Below are 22,303 nucleotides of genomic sequence, written 5' to 3'. Positions count from 1 at the left end.
ATTGGAATGCCATTAGCAGTTGTGTTCTGTTGTGAATGTATCACAGTTGTCCATAAATGCTTTTTTGGATGCGTTCTGCCTAAGCTGTTTTCCAGCATTTTCATCTCTTCTCATTCTCATGACGTCGGTGTCCCCCTGAGCTGGCAGCCTGCTCACGAATTCAAGGCATAGAAGAGACCTGATGGAAATGGAGAGGTCAGGAACGAGTGCTCTGCTGCTTGAGTTGTGGTTCCCCGAGTTGGATAAAGGAAGTTCGCATTTGAGTAAGCGGCGCCTGTGCCACTGGCACGCGGCTCTGAGAGGGTCGTGATCCTGCTGCCACGCACCCTTTGAAGCTGCTCTCTGAAATGAGAGACTGACACCGTCAGTCTATGCTTATGAGGAGTTTAAAGTGCACTTGTAGCTGGGAAAGGTAGCTGAAAGTTGTATTATTCATCCTGCCTCAAATCAGTAGCTCAGTTTATGTATCAGAAGATGATTTTTCTGGCTGTTGATGCTCTCCTTGACCTGGGATCTGGAATGTGAGTTAAACTGAGTTTGTACCTCTCAATGTGCATTGTCACGATCTTCTGTGTAGAAGTCAAATTAAAAGGAAAACTTGAGAGTTGGAAAAAATCGGTTATTCTTCTGAGACTGTAGGTTGCAATGAAAGCATACAGGCTGTGCTGCCTCCTAAACAGATCTCTTTTTTTTTTTTTTTTTCTGGTACAAGTGAAGCATCCATTATCAGGAATCCCAGGAGAACTAGTTCTAAATAGAGTTCCAGCCTAGCTGACCCTGAGCTGCAGGTAATACCTAAACAATGCTTTGAACATGTAAAATATTATATAAATGCCACATGTTGTTAAGCTTTGTTGTCTCTGCTGTAGAATATATTCAGTTTAACTCAGGTCTCGGGTAGCTTTCTAGCACTGGTAATTCTTGTCATGGCTGCAGCCGTACTGGGGAGCAGCCTGGCGGGATGGAGCTTCATGGGGATGAGCCCTGCTGGGGCTCCGCATCCCACTCCCAGCTCTGTGCGCCCTTTGGGGTCCACGGTACCCCAGTACCAGGGTTTGTAGGGAGGAGGATGCTCCACAGCCTCTGTGGGAACTGCCTGATAGCGCCAGAAATAAATGGGCTGTAGGACAATAACAGTTTTTTCCAGCCTTCTAATGGTTCCCTTCTGTCTTGTTGCACAAAGGCTTCCCTGTTTTCAGTCAAATCTTCCTGCGTTTACAGAAGCAGGTGGGTGGATGTCTTTAAACATCGCTCAAGTCTTTGGATCACTCCAGTGTAAGCAATGGGAGGAGTGCTGCGCGGCGTCTTGTGGTCACAGCACTTTGGGGTTTCTCACTTCAAGGCAATTCACAGCGTCCTGAAGCTGTCTGAACTTGGCATCTGGTTCAAGTGTTGTGCTGTACAAGTCCACACTTAAAAGTTGCTCTGATGGAGGCCAACAAAGGCGTTTGCCGTGTGGAGTTCATTAACGAAGAGACACTTAGATAACTTTCTCCCTCCTTTGTGGGATGCCTGTAACTTTTATGAAAGTATATCACGTCCCAAATGTCTTTTAAGATGCCAGCAGGAGACAGGCCTGAGAAATGGCCGTAATCCTGAATGTGTGGCAGTTGAGTCCAGCGGATGCTTTGTGTTTTTTGAGAATTGGAAGGTTTAATCTTCAACCAAAGTAGCCTTTTTCTCCGACTGCTCAGATCTTAGCTTGTGTGAGCCACAGCCTGCTGTGCTGCTTTGGAATTTATTTAATAGTTCAGTTGTTTGGACATGATTAAAAATGTAATGAATGGAATGAAGCAATGATAAGATGAACAGCTCATAAAGGGGTTTAGTCTAAAAATATCTGTTTCAGCACAGCTACTGTAGCGAAGACAGTGGCAGCAGTCACAGAGAAGTCCACTGCATGAATCCCTTACAAGTTCCAGTGAGCTATTGCTGAGCACGAGGCTGATGCATCAGCCTCTTTAGTTTATCTTTTACAATGGGCCCTGTTTTTTCCACTCTAGTGTTGCTTTGGCTTCCCAGTGCTTTTCCTCTGAGTGCCTGATGCAGACCTCCAGAGAAAAGGGTTTTTCTTTTTTAGATTGAATTACATATCAGATAGGAGCTGTGTAAATTCTCCTTTTCCAGTATGAGAATTTGTAAGTGCTTTGCCTGGATCTGTTTTGGCCGTTTGAAGGGTTCAAGAGCTGGAGACTGTTCAGACGAAGCTTTAGTGTTTTGTTAATAGAAAACATTCAAGGTCTAAACCGTTAGTCAGAGAAGCTGGGAATTATTCTCCCCTGTGGCTGAGAGGTTGGGGGAAATGTCTGTAATAAACAGATTTTGTTCTTTCACCTTCCTCCTGGCAGCTGTAGCATCTGCAGCAGAAAATGTAGAGTGGGGAGGGTGAGTGCCCACTTCCACGCTCCCCGTCCGAAGTTCAGGAAGGGTTCGTTATTGAGCATCTTTACTCTCAGAGAGCACAGGCTTGTGTTGTGTTTAAACAGCACAATTAAAATGTACACAGGCAGAATGGAAGTAGAAGGACCTGCATTTGAGCTGTTTTGCTGAATGCACAGTTAAGTGTTCATCTTTTCCTCCTTGGCATATGCTTTTTGGTAGCTAACATAGTGTTTTTATGGTTACCCTCGAGCTCTTTCAGTGTGATCTTTCTCCATGTAGATTTGTATCGCCAAGGCCAAAACATTCAGCTTTCAAATATCAGTGATGTCAACTTTAAACAACAGGTAGCTTTGCTCCTTCTAATGGAACAAGATTGAGGCCAATTCTGAGATCCCGCGGTATCTTATTTCCCAGGTTCAGTCCCAGTCCGTTCTCTTTCATTAATGTGCTCTGAGTGTCCTTTAAAGCAAATCTGAATCGTTTCCATGACAATGTTTATAGAATAGATGCCTTTCTTGTAGCACATCTGTATGGATTTTTCATTTGTAATATCTCTTTGCATCAATTCCTGGTACATTCAAGGTCTCAGTGAAGTGTTTGGACTATCATGCTAGTCCAGATTGACCTTAAATGAGCATCTCTGCCTGGATGTAGGGCTAGCCTTGGAGTTAAGCTTGTCAGTTCCAAGGAGATGCATTTGTGCTGTTTCCTTGAGTAAAATGGAAGGACAGGAAGATTGATTGTGTGATAGGTGGCCTCCTCAAGTTCCCTGCATCCTCAATCTTGTTTTCTTTAACTAGAGGGCGGTGTTTGTTTGGGCTAACAAGTTGTGTGGCTATGCTAATGCTGTAGTAAGAGCTGTTAGGTTTTGTTTCTCAGGCTCAGCTCAGCCACCACGCTGGTTGGAGGAGTGCTTGGCAGGTGGCTGGACCTTTCCCCTTCCCTCTCAGATACGTATGCCCATGCAGAAGTCTCAAAAGTGAATGTTAGTATCCAAAACTGGCAGGCAGGCTCGTGTCTTACAACTGGCCTGGCAGCGTGTAAGAGGCGCACAGCACAACATGCGGGCGGTCAGAGGGGTGGCAGTTCTGCTTGCCGTCGTGCTGTACTTCCCCTCTACTGGAGGAATTTTTCTTGACATCCACCTTGAACTCTTCAGCTATGATTTTTGCCTGGTGGTGTTCTTTTTTTTCCCCCTTTTTTTTAACTAGTCTTAAGGGCGTTACCACTTTCACCTTCCCATCTGCCTTAACTTTAGCTTGCGTAAGTGTTCTTTTAATGTCCGTTTAATAGGTTGGGATGTACGCATGAGGAAAGGGCAGGTCTGATCACCCAGATCCACAGCATCCACCTTTGTGTAACAGATGGATAAGGTTTTGAAATCATAATAAGCTCATGCTTCTGAATAAATCCAGGCACTGGGGAGATCCCATGTGGGGCTAAAAACTTGTTCTCTGAGATAAGTGCATGTTAGTGCATAGCTTGCAAAATTATGCTTGTGGCAAATTTTGCAGGATAGGCACCTGTGAATTTAGGAAACAGGACTGAGCCCTAGGCGTGTTTTTATGTCATAATTAGATCGCTTCAGCTTTGTTTTCAGTGAAGAGGATAAAATTACTTTCTAGATTTTTTTTGATCAGTTATGACCGCAAATTAATAATATATCTCTGGTGCCGGAAAGCAGAAGGCTTCCTAATGGCTACCGCAGCTCAGGGGGAGTCCTGTGGCACCATCCTGAACCGTCTGCGCTTTCTGCTCATCGATAGGAGGTGTCTGCGCTGGGAGCTCAGCACTCCTGGTTGCTCTTACAGTTGAGTAGGAGAGTCAGTAGTAATACTTCACCTTTCCTGTTTTCAAGGGCATTTCCCCATGAACTATGTGACTTCACTTACTTGGCCTTTGTACTGCGCTGTAAGGCGTCTCCTAGTTAGTTATGCCGGTGGTATTGGCCCTAGTGTGGTATTGAGTCGCCAAGCTTTCTAAAGCACAGAAAAGCGGACTGTAAAGGGAATAAATTAGGAGAAATAAATTGTGAAGGCAGTTTAATCATGGCTAGGTTGTTTCTGTGTTTCCTTCAGGGGGTGAGCCAGACTTTACGTGGTTTGAATGGAAGCTGAAGCAATTGGAAGCTGTGAATTACAGGTGTTTCTGGCCCCCCTTGGGGGGAAATGGGCTATTCGTGGCTTAACCTCAGTGTAGTTGCAGACTAACTCGGTTTGGTTTGCTTGGGAAGACGCGTGGGCTGCCACTCCAGGCAGGAGCATGGTGTGATGCACGGCTGCTCCTCCAAAGGCTCCAGAAAGCTGGGAGTGAGGAAGGAAAGATGTGTGGAACCCAATGGAGACAAAGGAATTGGAGCTGCCACTGGTGTGACGACGTCGCAGGTCTGTGTCTTAGGGCCTGGTGCTGTGTTAGACCTGAGCAGCCCAAATCCGCTGGGTTCCCTGCTGGGGCTGCTGCCGCCCCGTGCCCTGATACCGGCTGCGTCCAGAGAACTGGCCTAAAAAATCTCAGGGTGATAAGTTGTGGTGAATGTCTTTCCTCTGCTGTGAAATATTTATTAAAACAGATGTAGTTGGCTCCAGTTCCTGTTTCTGGGTAATCAGCCAATAGCTCGAGAAGATCAATAAGCAGATAAACAATGGAGACTCTAAAGTTGGAAGAGGCTTTTTTTTAACAGAACAAAGAGCCTTCCTTGTCCAGGGACACTCTCCAGCAAAATGCAGAGCGGATCAACACTGGCACCCAGTGTCTAGATCGAATCGGCTCAAATCTGGGTTTCCAAATCTGACACCCCTTTTTCAAGCTGATGCCCTGGCTTTGGGTCCTGGTGTGTGCAAAGGGGTGAGGTGCTCAGCCTGGTACACAGCTGAACTCCCTGGGGCTGCTCTTTTAATTCAGCTTTGGTTTGGTACCTACACTTGTCTTCTGGTGCTGAGAACTACTGCAGCGTTGCTTTTCTTGGCTTGCCGTTTGTCTTACAAGAAGATGCAGATCTCTTTGTTTGCCTAGGAGTGGTTAACCTTAGTTCAGGGAGGAAGAGAGGAAACAAATGTAAAACCACCCTCCTCCTCCCTGGGGAAGTTTCTTCAGGTTACTCTGCAGCTGTTAAATGCCAGTTCAATGAAGCCTTTAAACATGCACTTAAATCCATTCCTGCTAAGCAAAACACTTAACTGCATACTTTAAATTAAGCTTGCGTTCAAGTATCGCTGCGCTGAGAAGCAGCAGGACTAGAGCATGTTCGCAAAGATGAGCGGTTGTCAAGTGCCTGCCTGATTGGGATGCTGATGCAGGAGAGTCCTGGGCTGGGGCAGCAGGGGAGGACCCCGGTCCTGGGGACTCAGCACCTGCCGGCATGCTGGTGGTGGTCCAGACCCAGCAAAAGATTTGTGTACCCGGGCTTCAGTCTCTGTATTTTCATGCTAGCCAGGCTTCCTCGGCTATGTTCAGCAAGTAGTGACATTTGTTTGAAAGTATAAATAATGAGTGGCAGTAAGTCCCAACTGTTAGGGAGCGGGGCTCACTGCGTCTCTGAAGACAGCCTGATGGATCTGTAATTTCCCTCTGATCCCTCCAGCTGCCTTTGAGGATCTTTCTTTTCCAATCCCTCCAGAAAAAGCCTCCTCTTAGAAAATGGTGATTCACAAAGCTGATTGTCCTGATCTTGCTTGTAACAACAAGCTGATGGTAGGAAGTGTGACTGTCTTTTGGGAAATAAATCTCTCTATAATATATATTATATATATGTATGTATGTATGTATATATATATATATATATATATAATATATATATATATATATATATAATAAAACTCTCTCTATCTAGGTGTACATGCACACGAGAAACAGGCTAGACCTATCCTGCTATCAGTCCTATATTTTGTTTCCTGAGGTCCTGTGTGAACTTGATCTTAAAAATGTTGGCTTCGTGTTGCAGAGAGCTGAGATGCAAGCAACAGCATTCCTCTACTCAACTCTGTTTTCACAAAGCTTTCAATATGTTAGCCCGTGGAACACCTCTACAGTTAGCCTCACCTATTCAATAAGCATCAGAAGAGCAGAATCGAGCAGCGTGGTTGCCTGAGCCTGTTCGTCTCGGAGGGATCGCGCCATCAGAACTGAGGGTTTCTATTCACGGCCTTTCTGTGACGGGGAGCTGTCTTCAGTCTGTCTGCCAAGTGAGGGTAGGAAGCATATGCTCTCCCCAGAACAGGTTAAGATAATTGCAGAAATACTTGGTTGTCTGCGGTATTGAGTTGATTTCAATTAACGTGAGTGAGCGTTTAATGCGTGGGTTGGTCACGGGCAAAGGAAAGTAAGGAGTCTGTCCGATGTGACAGGGTGCTAGCACGGGATGGCGTCTGATCACAATGTAAATGGGGTAAATGCTTCAGGGTGGGCTTGTTCATTGCCGCATCTCCCGTGAGCTTGTCACTTTCATGTTTTTGAATTTTTGCTGTTTCTGTAGTGGGGCGATTAAATCAAACCTGAAGTCCTCCTGGCTCAGCTCACGGGTACTCTCGGAAGTCGCGCTGGAGTTGCTCTAGTACATTCCAGGAAGGTAAATTGAAAACTGGAAAATGAATTTCCAAAAAAGCCCTAGAACTACTACCACAAAGAAGATGGATGATGAACCGTTCTGGTCTGTTATTATCCAGAAGTAACTATCTGGCTGGTTTTTAGTGAACAAAGAAATATTAGAAGGGAAAAAATAGTTTCCATTTAGCTTTATCTCTGTTGGCTGTACTGGAAATGAATCATGACATAAAAAAGGATAAAATGAAATGAAAAAGATACCATTTATTTCCTTTTCTGTAACACACACTGGACACTTATTCTGAAGGTTACAACTCTTCTGAACTAAAACAGATTGCACTGAAACACTGATGAAAGATATTAGAGAGTCATAGAGTGTCCCTGCGGTACTTTGCCTGAAAGTTATGGACAGAGAGGGAGGGGAAGTCGGTTGGCATGGATCTCCCCACCCGTTGGAATTCACATTTGTGCTGGCCAAAGGTGCACTGTTAATGATGCATAGGTATTTCAGTTGATTTTCCAGGATGTGATGGAAATCTGAGGTACTTCCTCCTTTAAGAATCTTTCTCTCCTCGGATTTCTAGTGAGATAAATACAGAACACATTGTCCTCTGAGCAACATGCTGCTCTTCCTAGCCCAGCCTGGATCTCCAACAGAAGAAAGCTTTGTGTTGAGTTGTTTGGGTGTCTTGACTTCAAGACCCTGCTAGGTTCGGGAAGTGCAACAAAATGGAAAGCGTTAGAAAAAACATATTGGTGATTAATCTGGAAATGTGGATGTGCAGAGATGCCTGAGCCAGTAAGTTTAGATCGATGGCTTTGTTATTTTGCTTTGTCTCTGTAGCATCCTTTTATGGGGAATTATTCCTGCTGCAGTAACTGTACTCAGGAGCTATAAGTGCCTACTCTGGCATGGCTTTTTTTTTTTTTTTAGGAATGAAAATCAGTTGTGAATGAGGAGATAATGTATGGTCTCGTATCATAAAAGTTGGGCTCCTTGGTAAGATTTCAAGGTTATGACAATGATAGCATTGAAGTGTCTGTCGTAAACTACCACAGATAATTCAAGCAATAAAAACGTTTCTTTTAGCTATGTAAATAGGGTAATAGACTGGAATGAAGTAGCTAGATGTATTAAATGCTGGGGTTATTTTATATTCAAACAGTAGAGAGAAAATAAAGCCAGAGATTAATTTGAATAGGAAGCAGGGAAGATTTCTCTTCTGAATAGCGAGCAAGGTAGAGATAGATTTGAGTTTTTGTTTTGTTTGAAGGGACCTGAATTGGTAACATAACTCAGACGTATCAATGTGATGAGCAGGATGAGAAGCATCTCTGTGGTTTTTGCTTTTTTTTTTCCTTCCAACAAAGAGCCTGTGGGGTTTTGAGAAAGGCTGATGTAATTAGCCTGAATGCGTCTTGATGGTGGGATGCTGTCCAAGGATGTGTTGAGTCGCATCTAGTGACTTAAAAAACTACTAATTAATTTCGAGTGAACTGGAATGAGGAGGCATGGCTTGACAAGTACTAGGTTTTGAAAGCTGCTGATTTTGAAAACGTCCAGTGTGGTGATCCCTGGGCAAGGGGACGAGAGAATTTGGGAACAGCCTGGTGAGCCTCTTGAGAAGGGCAAAACTAAATGGGGTTAACAATCCAGTCAGGGAATGGTGGGAAGCTTCTGATGATCACCGATTCTGGCTGCTCTTTAACAGCTCACAGGAATGGATGGTGGAGAATTCTCAGATGTGTTGTTTCCATTTCCAGTTTGTTTAGCAGCTCATTTTCAAGCAACACAATATGAAATCTGTGAGACCTTTCGTCTTGTACCAATAGATCTGGATATAAAGCTTACAAAGCCTGGCTTCATGAAGGAAATGCATCTTCACTGCTTGTTTGTAGCACACAAGAACTGGGATGAAGCCAGTGGAACATGTGCAAGCCCCAAAGGGTGGGATAAAAGGGGCCCAAACTGAAAGGCAAGAGGGGAGGAAGAAGAGCAGAGGTTTAAAGCAGGAGTTAAGTTGGGCGGAGGTTGGTCACAGGGCCTACAATTTTCATTTTTGAAGAATAAGTGCCTTCGGCGGGTAGGCTGAGAATTGCAGAAAGTAGGAGAATTCTTTCTAGGTTTTGGACACCAGTCCTGGCTGATGTTCTCAGTGTCCTGATACTTTATAGTCCCTTGTTGAAGAGATGCTGTTGTCTTGCTCTCCTGTCGTCCTACCTCACGTTGCCTCGTGTGGCAGGTGTAGTTGCAATTATCACTGAACTGTGGGATCGAGTGAAGGTCTGCTTCTGTTTGGGCCTGTGCTGGCAATTATCACCATGACCGTGGTTCCTTTGCTGTGTCCCCTTGGGGAGTGTGGTCTCCAGCGCAGTATATCTGAACGGTGCTGTTTGAGGTACGTCGAGGAGCTCTTCAGGTGCAACTGCAGCAGAATAATCCTATTTTCTTTCCTCTGTCATAAAATAAGATAACGGTTTGGCAGCTGTTCAAATCAAGACAAATAAAATAAACTGTTCTATATTCATCATGGAAAGAAATACTTTGCTAGAAAATGACTAACAGGACCTCCTATTCATCTCTACCAATCTGGTCTGTGGCTGCATTCATTTCCATACAATCACTGAAAAATATTATGTTGATTGCCAGGAACAAAGCTTTTATGGGGAGTAAAAAAAAAAAAATCCATGCTACTAATCTACAGTGGAATTGGTAAATGGGTAAGACAAAGCTTTAATAATATTATTCTGTGCGACATCTGATGTAAATAATACAGTTCTATTAATCTCTCAAGCAATCAGAGTCTGGCTGTTAGAGGCAGCCAAGTATGAGCAATAATATTATCTCTTCTGAGGAATGTTGGAGTAGAATCGCAAATCCATCGCCGTGAAGGCGGTGGCGGCAGTGGCTCAGGGCGTCGGGCTGAGTGGTGAAACAAAGGCACCTCCTTCCTGCCGAGCAAAGCGCCTGTGGGGCTCCCAAGGGCGACGCCGAGCTCTGCGCCCCGGCTGCTTGGACCTGGCGGTCTGCTGCAGGGGTTTTGTGAAGCTGGGCTTTCTCAGGAAGCACAGATGTGTCCTTTGACTCTTCTCCTTCCCTCTGTAGGAGAAGGTGAACTTCGTCAGCTCAGGTTTGGGGCCATCCAGAATGATCGCAGGGTGTGACTGCCCATCCTGTGTGGGCAGCTGGATCTGCTGCTCCTACTGAACCTGGCTCTGGAAGCAGCATCAGCCTCTTGGGAAGCATTTTTTTTGGCCCACGATGCAGCAGCTGAAGTGTTTGTCTTCTGCAGATGTGCATCAGTGTTCTCTAAAATAAAAAAGTGCTCACCAGCTTATTCAGCAACTGCATTGAACCCAAAGCAGTCAAGGAGTTAATGCTGCCTCCCCCTAAAAGCATGTGTGCTGTCCGTCCCATAACACAATATTAGTTAAGGCAGCCAAATGAAGCAGAATTTTTAAATGAGATCCTGTTTTTCAAGTATGATTTTAAGATACAATGCAGGTCGGGGTTGTCTGATTCTTCACAGTTCATTAACTAGAGAGCAGCTAGTGTTAGAGAGTGACTTTTAAAAATGATGGATTTTTATTTATAGCAAAGTTCTAGTCATTAATTTTAAAGGAAGGAAGCATAAAAGCAGGAGTTGGGTTCATTTTTTTTAAAGTGACATTGGTAATTTAATTAAATTGGGGTTTTGAGTATCATTACAGAAAATGAAACGTTAGTTCTGCGCGGCTTTTCAGCCTGTCTGATGTATTTGATAGCACCCCCCTCACGATTACAAAAGCTGCATGGTCATTAATATTTTGATGTGAAAGTTGTTGCCGAATATATAGCCGCCCAGCTCCAGGTGCTCTGTGGGAGGATGGGAGTAGTATTTTGGGGGAAGGAGTAAAGGGTAGAAATCCCGTCTGCCAGGGCTTGTGTGTGACCCCACACTATGCTGTGGCATGGGGCCACTAAAGCCCAGCTCCCAGGGTGCTGGATGCGCTCTTCTGGCCCCAGGCTTTACAAGAGGATCCTCTGCACACAGATGTGCAGCAAAAGCTCGCAGTCTCACCAGGAAAATCTAAGAAACTGAAGCAGAGCAGGAGTCCAGATGCACGTGCCATTAAAATTAATCAAGTTTAAGGTGGCAAGGTTGCTGTTAACCCACTTCCAGATTAACTGGAAAGCAGGGTGGTATGTCTGGAGGCAGGAAGGTTAATCCTATATTCGTTACAGGTTAGTTTTTCATTTTCTTCCCTGTGGGGTGTACTGTCCCCAGTCTGCTGCAGAGAACCCTCCGAAGGTACCTGGGCTCAGATCAGAGGCAGCCGGGTCTGTGCTGGAGGCAGAGCAGAGAAACATCAGCTCCCGATCCCGAAATGCTGTCCTGTGGCAGGACAGGGAGGCAGTGTTTTTTCTTTGGTTAGTGTTCCAGAGCTGTGCTTCATTTCACGTGCTCACGCACAGTTTTGGTTGTATTTTATTCTGCTGTGTGCTGTGTACGTTAGCATATCATTTTCCTTTTAATCTTCCTCTTTTCCTTGGCAGAGCTGCAGATTAAACTTCCCTCTGCTCATTGAAATTCATCTGTTTTTGTTCAGTCCCCCGACAAAATTGTTTCCTATGGTAAACCATCACTCAGCTCCAAATGACCATGTTTTCCTTCCTCTAATGTTTGAGTGTGGTGGTTTCGCACTGGTAGGTAGCTAAGCTCCACCATGCTGTGCTCTCGCTCCCCATCAAAAGACCGGGGAAGAAATTACGATGAAAATAAGCTTATGGGTTGAGATAACCACAGGGAGATCACTTGCCAGTTACTGTCAGAGGCAAAATAGCTCAGCATAAGGGACATTAATATAATTTATTACCTATTGATAAGAGACTATGGCAGCGAGAACTAAAAGCGAACTAAAAACCCTGTAATAGCAGATGCTGCACAAGGCGTGATTCAAATTTGATTAAGACATTGTCAGCCTTGTGGTTGCCTTCATTTGGTTTTATATTGGGCTCTAAAACAAAGATTTGAGTGGATCTTCTTGGAGTGGTTTATGGGAACCTGTAGAGTTTTATTTAAGCTCTCTGAAGCTGCTGTACAGAGGCATTGATTAAGAATATAGTAGCACTTTAGCTGCAACTTCTTCATTTCATAATAAAGTACCCATGTTCTTTTGGTTGCAACCTTCAGTTAACTCTGTTTTGCCCTCGGTGGAGTTGGGTCCATCTGCATTGCTCAGTCTGGTTTGATGCCTCTGTGTGAAAGCCAGATTAACTGTGCAGTGCAGGGAAGTATAAATCCTTGTGGGCTGAAATTCTGCAGTGCTTTTTGTCCAGGCAAGAGTTGGCTCATTGCAGGTTTTGCTGTCTTCTGTTTGTTTCTGAGGTGTAACACGACCCTGTTTACATTGCAGGGGCCTTTGAGGTGTCTCGTGAAGATCAGTTGGAAAATGTTGTTTTGCACAACGTAATCTCTAGGTCTTGATTGATTGTAGTCATGTCAAATTACTAGAACTGCAAAGGGGGGCTCAGGAAAGAGGAATGCTTTGGTTTAGAAACTGGAAAAATGGGTCAGGAAAAAGTGAGTCTTGTTTATGACTCAATTGCTTGGGAGTGATTGTGTTTCCTTTTATATATATATATGTACACACATGCACTCAGTAGAAATGGTACTTAAATGTTAATTGTAACTGGCCTAATGAATTCTGATGCAATCTCAATATGGTGTGTTTTATGGTTATTTGCTCTTACATTTTTAGTGATTAAATTTCCTTTGAGGTGAGCTGTTCTGGATGCCTCACCTGCCAGCTCTGTTATACAATAATACGCTGTCCCTAACCAGAACCAAATTTCTTTGGCAGTTCTACCAAGTCATACGTGTGGGAACCCAGGAAGGCTGCAGAACGGCATTCAGCAAGGGACGACGTTCAGCATCGGGGACAAAGTGAGATACAGCTGTAATCCAGGCTTCTTTCTGGAAGGACACGCGTTGCTCACATGTCACGCCAATTCGGAAAATGGTGCCTCCTGGGATTTTCCTCTTCCCTTCTGCAGAGGTAAAGTGTCCTCTCTTCATCTGGAACAAGCCACAATGAAATAGGATTCAATGAGCAATTTGGGGTTGGGAAAAACTTCATGGGCTGTAAGTTTGATTTAAAAGACTTGAAAACTAAACATGATGTATTTAATATTGAGGTTTCTTTTCATTGGATTCCCTAAAGCTGCCAGGCTTTGGGTGACTAATGGGAAGGTTATGAAGTGCTCAAAGTACTCAAAAATGTTGCACAGCTGCTTTAACTCCAATTTCTTTGTCTAAAGGGGAGGAAAAAAGGAAAAGTAGGTATATTATCCATCAAGATAAGGCACCTTCTTAAGGCCATGCATTTTTGCTAAATATGAGAACACTTATGCTGGCTTTTCTGCTTTCTCCCATCCATGTCAAGCTCGCTTCCCTTGCTGCAGTTCCCACGGTGATGCTGCTCTTTTGTCTGTAAAGAAAAGCAAATCTGTGCAGAGTGCTGCTGGGCTGCGGGATGCTGGCAGTGGGGCCTGCAGCCTCAGATGGGGGATGCTATATGGGAGGTAAAATCCCTCCTTTGTTCAGAAAGGGTGCAGGCCTGTTTGGGTAGGCCAGCTTTGGTTCCTTGACCAGTATAGAGCTGTTTGCTAATCCTCTGGAGCCACGAGGGACTAGAGAGTCCGTAAATATACAAGTGTCTGTGTTGTTTTACCAAAACAGTTGCTGCAGCTTTGAAGTCTTTTCCCCTCAATTCCTTGTGTACTTCAGCAGAGCATCTTATATTGATTCCTTTTATTGACTCTGCCTGTGCAATCAATTAGCAGTTCTAAGCTGTAGCATAAATCTTGAATTTAAAATGAACAAATATTGTTTGCTTGGTGTGCTTTTAATGCTTTCTTGAATGAGTTACACAGCAGTAATGTGTGCTGCTTAGTACGTTTCTCGTACACTTACCTACTGTTCTGGAGCCAAGGGCATTGTAACAGTGAAGGAGTGGTTCATAGAGCCAGACAGATAGTGCGGAGGGACAACTGTCATTGCCATTTTAGCACGATCAGTTATGAGTCTTTGCTTTTCCTCTGTATCAGGACTCACTGTAACATTAAAAAAACAAACAAGCAAATAAACGGTGAGGTTTTAAAAAGAAAATTATGAAGTGTGTGCAGGGAGAACATGCGGTGAAATTCAGCTTTGAGAGCACACCAAGCAATAGCCTTTTTAGAAGATAAGAGATTTTGTGCATGTATGGACCAGCATTTCCTCCAGTCTGACAGCATTTTTCTGATACAGCCTTCCTCCAAAGGAAGGATGCTTGCCCTGCTATTATTCAGGTATTTGTGTAGTAGTTTCCAATAAGGGAAGGATTAACTTCTGCCCCCAGCAGGTGCTAAAGTACTGAAACATGAAAGTTGGCATGATTGTAATTTTTGTGATCCCTGCTGCAGATGGAATAAAGACCATCTTTACATTTTTGTCTTGCCCTGCCAAACTCTCTTTTAATTTTGATACCACTGTATCCAGTCTTGAATGCAGCAATGATGATGGAGGCATCTGATGTACTTCAGAACGAAGGACTATTAAATTCTATGGTACTTGCGACAGTGCTGTGTGAATTGCTCCGATTACAGAAAAATGTTTACTTGTTCAGGTACACTTGTGTAGCAGCGTGCCTGCAGGCTCCTGGAGGTACCACTCCTTTTTAATAGATTTGGCCCTGCTGCTTCAAGACTAACAGTAAAACTTCCAAGGCATTTTTTTTTTTTTTGAGGCAGGAACTAGGAAGTCTTCTCATTGTATCTTGTTTTAGGAGGGTAGAAAGTAGCAAAGACAATCTGCAAGTGGACTGGCTGAATTTGAAAACCATCTGCCCAGCTGCACTCCTTCTACCTTAAGTGGGTTTTCAGCAAACATTCATGCTTGGCTGATAAACCAGCAATACAGATATCAGTTGTTGCAAGGGGTATGAAGATTTACATACTGACAAACAGATTTACTGCCTTCTTGTGCAGGGATGATAATGCTTCCAAAACTGTTTCCTGAAGAGGAGCGTGTGTGTGTGTATATATATATATATTTTTTTTTTTTTTTGAGAGAGAGAGAAAAGATGGTTGCGGCTTATATAGCTTACAGTTAATTCTATCAATATTGGCTTACTGGTAACTTTCATCTGCAAGTTTGTTGAATGCATTTGTAAGTGTTCCATTTTCTGATGTAAGCTGGAGATGGGTCAGGTCATGCTGCTGGGTCAGAGTCAGACAAATCAAGATGAAAGATGCCCTCTAGCTGAGCAGGTGTTATAATCTCAGGAGCAGCTATCTTGGGAATGGACTTGTCTAATGTCACTGCAAAGGACAATGTCCAGTGTGGGGACTGCCATTTCCTCCTTCTCCTTGCCCAGTATGAGGGCAGAGGTAGAAGACAAGTGCTGAAATCAGCACACGAGTTTCTACCATGCTAATCTGTACCTTCGTCTGGTTCCTTTGTGCTCGTCTTCGTTCTTGTCTTCCTCTTGTTACATCCTTTTTTATATGTTGGTAGCTTTGTCTCCTTTCCAGTCTTTGTGCGTTGACGTGATCAAAGATGCAAAGAAATGCATGGTAGAGAAGAATAAGAAATGAGTGTTTGAGAAGCTGGAACTTGGCTGTGCCAGGATAGCAGTGCTTTGAAGGAGTGCTGTGGCTCAGCTGCTCTTCCTTCACGAGTAGTCTGCACTACCCTTACCCATCTCTCAGCTTAGAGGTACTGTTTTTATAAAGGATAAGTGTAATCTTAATGAGAAGGGAAAGTAGGGAGGAATCCCAGATGCAGAAAGAATGGCTTGATGAAGCACTTCCTTGGAGAGACTAGTGGAAGTAGCTAGTGCTGCAGCTCGCCAGTGCTTTTGAAAGCACAGTTATAGCAAAATTGATTCTCAGACTCCGAGCTAAAAGAGACTATAAATTCACTCAGCACAGGCTCTGCTCTGGTGAGTTACGGTCCTTGCGTATGTGGCAGGAAAGATTAAAACTGCTGTGATCTCATCCTGGTAGCACCAAAGCAGCAGTGAACGGCATCTCCACGCTGATCTGCAAAGCAGTAGCGTGTGGAACTGGGTGGCAGCTCGGGCTGCTCAGTAGAGAAGCTTGGCTGTGCCTCATAGACCATGTGCAACTTGGAAACTCGCCCCAAGGACTCGAAGTCCTCAGTGAGGCTGGTTCAGACTCTAAACTCTGGACTGAGCTAACACTTATCCCATCTGTAATGTGTCGGGATATTATGTGGAGTGGTTTCCTCATTGCACCGTGTATGTTTTTACACACATCCTACACAGTTGTTTTGTAATCACAGAATGAAACGAGGCCTAGTTACTTAGTCTAAATGGGGCCTTAAGCTGAATCCAACAAGTCTAGCTTTATTTTTATCTTGACAGTTGGTATGCTGGAGGCAAAACCCCAGTAGACCTGGAATGCTGTAGCCACAGAAGGAACAACCTTCACCTGGATCAGTTAATTTCAAGTAAGGTGATGGTGAATTTGAAGCTCCAAAAGAATACTCACATGTCTGTTTTGTGAAGCACTTTCATGCATGCGGAGAGAAGTCTTGCCCAGATTGTTTGCTGAATTTAAGTAGAACTGATAGGTTCATGATTCTGGTAGGCGGCTGAGTAAAAATTCAGTAAGCCAGCTGAAAAGTTGAGAACATTTGCAAAGCTACATTTTAAGCGTATCAAATATGCATAATCTCATTTAAAGTGGTCTGTCTTCTTATAACTCAAACAGCTGCTTAGACTGCACCGTGCCCAAAATAATTGAATGGCTGTTCAAGAAGATTTTTAGAAGATTATAGAACATGTTTTAGCAGTAACAAGCTCTACAAACTTCTCTCATAGCACTGAGTCAAATTTCTTTAGCATATTCTCCATTCCTCCCTGCATCCCTCCTTCTACACAGGAATATCCTTAACGTACCAGAGAGTGTCAGACCCCAGCAGTAAATGTGGCAGAGAACTTGCCCGTAGGAATAGCTTCTTCCAAATCCAAAGTTTTGGGGGTTCTCTGTAGACCTGAGCTGCGAGAATGCAGGATCATAGTGAGGAACAAGTGTTTGATCAGCAGCACCCGTGCTGTTGGGAACATGGTGCTCGTGGAGGCTGGACTGCTTGCAGGTGGTAGGTGCGCGCTCTTATTTGCAGAGGTATTTGAATGGTGCCTGGGCTGATAGCAGCAAGGCAGCAATGGTTAAGGCAGCATGTGGTCTTGGCAATAACTGCCCTGGTGGGGTAAATGTCTCAGGAATAAAGTGGCTTCTTCAGTTCTCTGTGTGCACACAGAAGCAGTTGCAAGGAGCCATGATCCCACTGGGGTTAGAGGTGCTGGTGCAGCACGCGGTGTCAGTGCCACGCAAATGGGGGGTTAACGGCCTGGGGCCTCCCCATGTCACCGGGAAGCGTGTGTCTGCTGGTGCCTTCTGCTGGTTGGTTGGCTGGCTGCACTGGGATAGCAGATGGCCACGAGAAAGAGAAGCTGGCATGTATGGGAGGTTTGTTTCAGGTTGCCTTTCAAGTTACAGGAGGTGGAGGCTGCAAGTTCCAGCCCTGCTGACAGAGCCCGCTGGTGCCACAAGGCTGGAAAGGTCTCACTGCTGGGCGATCCCCCTGAGCAGATTTCTGCCCTTTCCTCAGGTGCTGATGTCCCGTTGCGCTTCACACACACATTCTCACCTGTATTAAATTGCAGTTTGGAAGGGTTTTTTAATAGTTGGTAATAAAAAGAAGTGTTTATACTGTAAAGCCCTAAGCTCCTTGACTAAAGCATTGAAACGCTGCTCTGTAATGCGTGTTGTAAGGTTAACAGGCTTTTCCTAGCAATGTTCCAAATAAACTCCAGGCTGATGCTGTAGGTGGGAGAGCAGGGAGCTGCCCTGATACTAGTCAAATTAATTCTTGGTTTCCTTTATCTTCATGCCCATGTTTTCTTTAGATCCCCCTCCTTTAATTGCTCTAATAGCTCCTGTTGATGAAATTTAGGTTGTCAAAATGAAAGAACCTGCAGCAAATGACGTCAGTATGTAAACAGGGAATGTCACTGCTTGGTTTCTGAACAAATGGTTCAGTCTGTAGCACTCTGATTTTGGTAGCAATATCCATTTCCTCAAGAAAACAGAAACCAAGACACGTAAGGAAGGTGTGGGGGATATTTTACTCCTTTCTATTACATTTCTATTAAATACAGTGCTTGTACTCTCAAGTCCTGTTGTCCCATCCCCTGGGGATGTTTCTGTTGCTGATGAAGGTGCTGATATGTATGTGAGTTGAGCTGGAAACTCTTTAAAACCACCTCCCTGCTGTGATAGAAAAGCTTTCATGTCTGTGAAACCCTTCTTCTCAGTCTTTGAGTTCTTGGTGGTTTTCTTCCTGCTTTGCCAGCTACGTGGATGGGAGGAAAGCTGCAGAAAATACCTCCTAGGAGCCCAATTAGGAGTAAGGGATGGAACAAAAAAACTTAGGCAACAGCATATGAGGAAATAGTGTCCTGGCAGTGAGTCGTGTTAGGCTGAGAACTGCTTCCCCTGGGAAGTGGTAGAAGCTCTGTCACTTGGGGTGTTTAAAATTAGACTCAACAAATCACCAGTAAGTATATGGTGGGGAATAAGCTGGCACTTGCAAGGAGACAGACTGGCTGGCCTAATGGGATTTTGCATCCCTCAACATCTTTGTCTTTTAATGCTGTTTAGTTTAAAAAAAAAAAAAAGTGCTTCTCCAAAATCCACTCGAAAAAGATGAATCTAAATTTTCAGTGCAAAGATTTTCTTATCAACCTGTGAAGTATTTGTTACGTGGGTAATATCCAGAATTTTATCAGTTACATGGAAAACATTTTTAAATAGGCTTTTGATCAGTTGAGATAGTCATCTTACAGCAAGCTTGAGTGCTGCCCTTGCCCTTGAAAAATGCTGTGCAAAGTTGCTGTTCTGGAGAATGCTGTATTGTTCCCCAAGGCAGTGGTGGTGTGCAAATCAGCAAACGAGTGTGAGGTTTATCCTGCACAGTCTGGTCCTCCAGGACCCACTCGAGCACTGCTCAGTAAGGATCCAAAGCTTTTGGAGTTGGTTTAGATGTTTCCAGTCCATGCCAATTTCTGCTGTTATGATGCTAGGCTTTGTAGGCTGCTGCTTGTTTGACTTCTGCCATTTTTTTGCCATCCCATTTGACCATTGTTTCATACCAATCAATGTTGCTGCTTGAAATTTCAGAAACAACAAAAATAACCAAACAGTGGGAAGAGAGAGGATGTTATCAATCAGCTTTCGTTTATTCAGGGTGTAGTGTACAAATAATATTCCAAACAAGCAAATAGAGGTCCTAACCCACTACAAAAACACTGGTGCTTTCAAAGGTTTGCTTTGGGCTTTTTTCTTTTTTTGACATAGTGCTTTGCGTTTCAGCAAAATCTTATAACTTGCATTCTCTGTTTCCAGCTGATGATGCTTGCGGAGGGACTTTAAGGGGACAGAGCGGAATTATCTCAAGCCCTCATTTTCCTTTGGAGTACGGCAATAACGCAGACTGCACGTGGACTATTCTCGCTGAACCTGGAGACACTATTGCCCTGGTTTTCATGGATTTTCAACTGGAAGATGGATATGATGTTTTAGAAGTTGCTGGAACAGAGGGATCTTCACTCTGGTAGGTTTCTGGTCATACTTCGTTGTTGTCTGTATTGTCATACAGTAGCGCCTTCTTTTTAGTATGCAGAGATCCAAACTTTGATAGGATGTTCTGAGTTTGTGCTTGAATGGGGGTGATTCCCAGTTACAGGTTTTAGCCGCTGCCTTCTGATGAAACTCATGAGGATGCCTTCAATTTGCTTGGTAAACTTTGTCGACTATTTTCTGCTTTAAATCATTCTCTGCAGCAAGATTTCACAGTGTAGCTGGTTAAATGACATAAGAAATTAATTTTAAAAAGGGCACCACAAAATCCACACCCAAGAAACCCTACTTTAAACATTGCCATGCTCCAATCTTTTTACTGAATTGTTCTCTGATTATTGCTAAATATGCTGCTGACAAGTTAACTTTACTGTTAATGAACCTGTGGCAAATGTTTCTGCAGATCAGTTGGTTCTTTAGACATGAGTGTGTGTGTGGAATTTCAATACCCCTTGCATACCATTAAGTTGGCTTGAACATTGCTTTCAGAAATACTGCTTTTATGTATAATAAATGCTGCAGTGATTTTTTTTTTTTCAATATACAAGGGCTGTCCAAATGATCAGTGCTATGAAATCTGAAGTGAGGGCTCACAGAGGGAATTTGGCACGTTGCTTCTGTTGCTTAGCAAAGGACACCTCTGCCTCTAGTTTTTCTGGACACTACCGTCTTCTGCACTGTGGCTGCAGCCAACAGCTAAAAGTCCTAACGAAGAGCAAAATGGAAGAGAGTAATCTTAGACCCAGCACCCCTCTAGAAGGGGAGACTTAAGCATTTGAAATAATTAGGTGTTGCCTGGGATTATCAGCACGAAGTTAAATTACGATTATTTATGAAGATTCTGTCACTACCACAAATAGCATTCATTTCAATAATTTATACTCGCCTGACAATTATGGAGGAATAGGATTTGAATGTTCAGGATGTATTAATGTGAGGGAACTTGCCATTTACTATGTACTCACTCTTTACTGTTCCCAGGACCCCTTTGAAAATGAGATGTTGGTGTTTCATGAGGGGGAAAAAAAATGTTTTTATTAGCATGCATTAATGTTTCTGGGCACCATTACTTTTTAGCCATTATGTACTGCAGGGAGGATCAGTCATCTGTGGTATGTGGTAAAGATGTATGTAACTAGTTAAGAAACATTATTCAGCCTGGAGGTGTTGCCAGTGCAGCACTGTGTCTTGTCATATCAAAAATGAAACAATGCCTGTCAGAGGGAACCTGCTGGAAAAAATTAATAAACTACCCATAAATATACAGTGGTAGAAATTTAAAAACTGCAAACGTGTCTTAGAAAATTAAGCCCTTTGAATTTCAATAGTGTGTGTGTGTGTGGGGGGGAACTAAACAAACAAACAAAAAAAACTACCACCTCTTCTAAAAATGAGAATTGGGAACTATTTTACAGGAGTAAATTTTACAAACATCAGCTTTGGGGCCTTGTTGCATGCATTCCCTTGCCTCCACCCCAAGCACCAACGTGCTGCATCTTTAATGATCACCTTTCTTCAAATGCATTCTCCCAGGGAGCTGGATGAACTCTGAGCTGTAACAGCAGTGGACTCTTGTTCGAATTAGCTGGTGGAGCAGGCCAGGCGAGATGCAGGGCATTAATGAATGAAACAGGTCACACAAACATGGGCTTCATCCAGGGCTTGTAGGTGAAGGTGCTCCTACTTTTCAAGAATCATCCTGCATTTTTATAGCATCGTGAAATACACACAGGCAAGATAAACACACCAGTCAATTCAAAGGGACCTGATTTAGTATTCTTGAAGTAAACTTTTCAGTCCCATAAGCAGAATTACAAAGTGTCTTATTTTAAATTTCATTTTTCAAAGCTGGCCTTCACATCTCAGAGCCTGATAATTAAATTCAGATGACTCATTTTTCCCATTTTTAATAATTTTTGCCCATAGGGGGGAATAAATTGAGCTCATATCTCGTCTTTAAACATGTTGATACAATTCAGCTTGAAAATATAGCTGAAAACCTTTTTTCCCCCCTCTATGAAGACCTAGTTTTAATTACTGGTAATACAGCAGATAGACTTGCAGCCGAACAAGCCGTTCTATTGAAGTATCTTGCAGCTAAATATTTCATTTCCTAAGCATTATAAATAGTTTTAATCGGGTCCAGAGATGTACACAAATAAACAAAATTAAATTTCATCTCAGGTATAATTCATATCTATTTTCAAGCTACGGGCTAATGATGGTATTTACAGGAGTGCTAGCTCAGCACGTTAGGCTTCCTGTGGCCTGCTCTTACCGCGACTGTCCTGTGCTGTCATTCACCCTCTCCTCTCCAAAGACAGATGCTGTGGTGCTCCCTGAGGAGCCAGGTTCCGTTGTCCCTGCTGTCAGCGGTCCCATGGTTGGGGTCCTGGTACTCCTTCGGGCCCTGACCTCTCGGACACGGGTTCCTCCCTCCATGGGCCTTGAAAAGGAAAGGGCTTTGTGAGTCTAAGTATTCTTGTGTCAAGCGGAGCAACAGGGGCTGAGTAGCTATTTGAGACATATTAATAAAATTACACGTTTACAGCTCTTATAACAGCTATTGCAGCTTCTGTCATGGGACCTTGGGCCTGCATTTTGACAGGTGAGAAATAAAATTGTACTGAGCAGAGAGCAGGAGGGGAAGTAAGTAGCGGTGTGAAAAAGGGCCCGTCAGGTGAGAGAGGA

At 43.7% G+C, this 22,303-nt stretch overlaps 1 protein-coding gene across 9 annotated transcripts in view; it reads left to right on the top strand.

Annotated features, from left to right (window-relative positions):
- CSMD2 (CUB and Sushi multiple domains 2) overlaps positions 1–22,303 on the top strand; it is a 332,069-nt gene that overhangs the window by 99,876 nt on the left and 209,890 nt on the right. For 8 of the 9 annotated variants that reach the window (XM_040534773.1, XM_040534777.1, XM_040534774.1 and 5 more), the window contains 2 exons: positions 12,766–12,960; positions 19,379–19,586. In XM_040534773.1, the coding sequence (XP_040390707.1) occupies positions 12,766–12,960; positions 19,379–19,586 (403 nt within the window). Of the gene's footprint in view, positions 1–12,765; positions 12,961–14,099; positions 14,255–19,378; positions 19,587–22,303 lie in introns of those variants that run through there. The other variant, XM_040534781.1, reaches the window with a different exon arrangement.

Source organism: Cygnus olor, chromosome 23, assembly GCF_009769625.2.
Source record: "Cygnus olor isolate bCygOlo1 chromosome 23, bCygOlo1.pri.v2, whole genome shotgun sequence".
Classification (NCBI taxonomy): domain Eukaryota; kingdom Metazoa; phylum Chordata; class Aves; order Anseriformes; family Anatidae; genus Cygnus; species Cygnus olor.
Note: the sequence above shows the minus strand (reverse complement) of the source record. Positions and strands in the feature narration are given on the sequence as shown.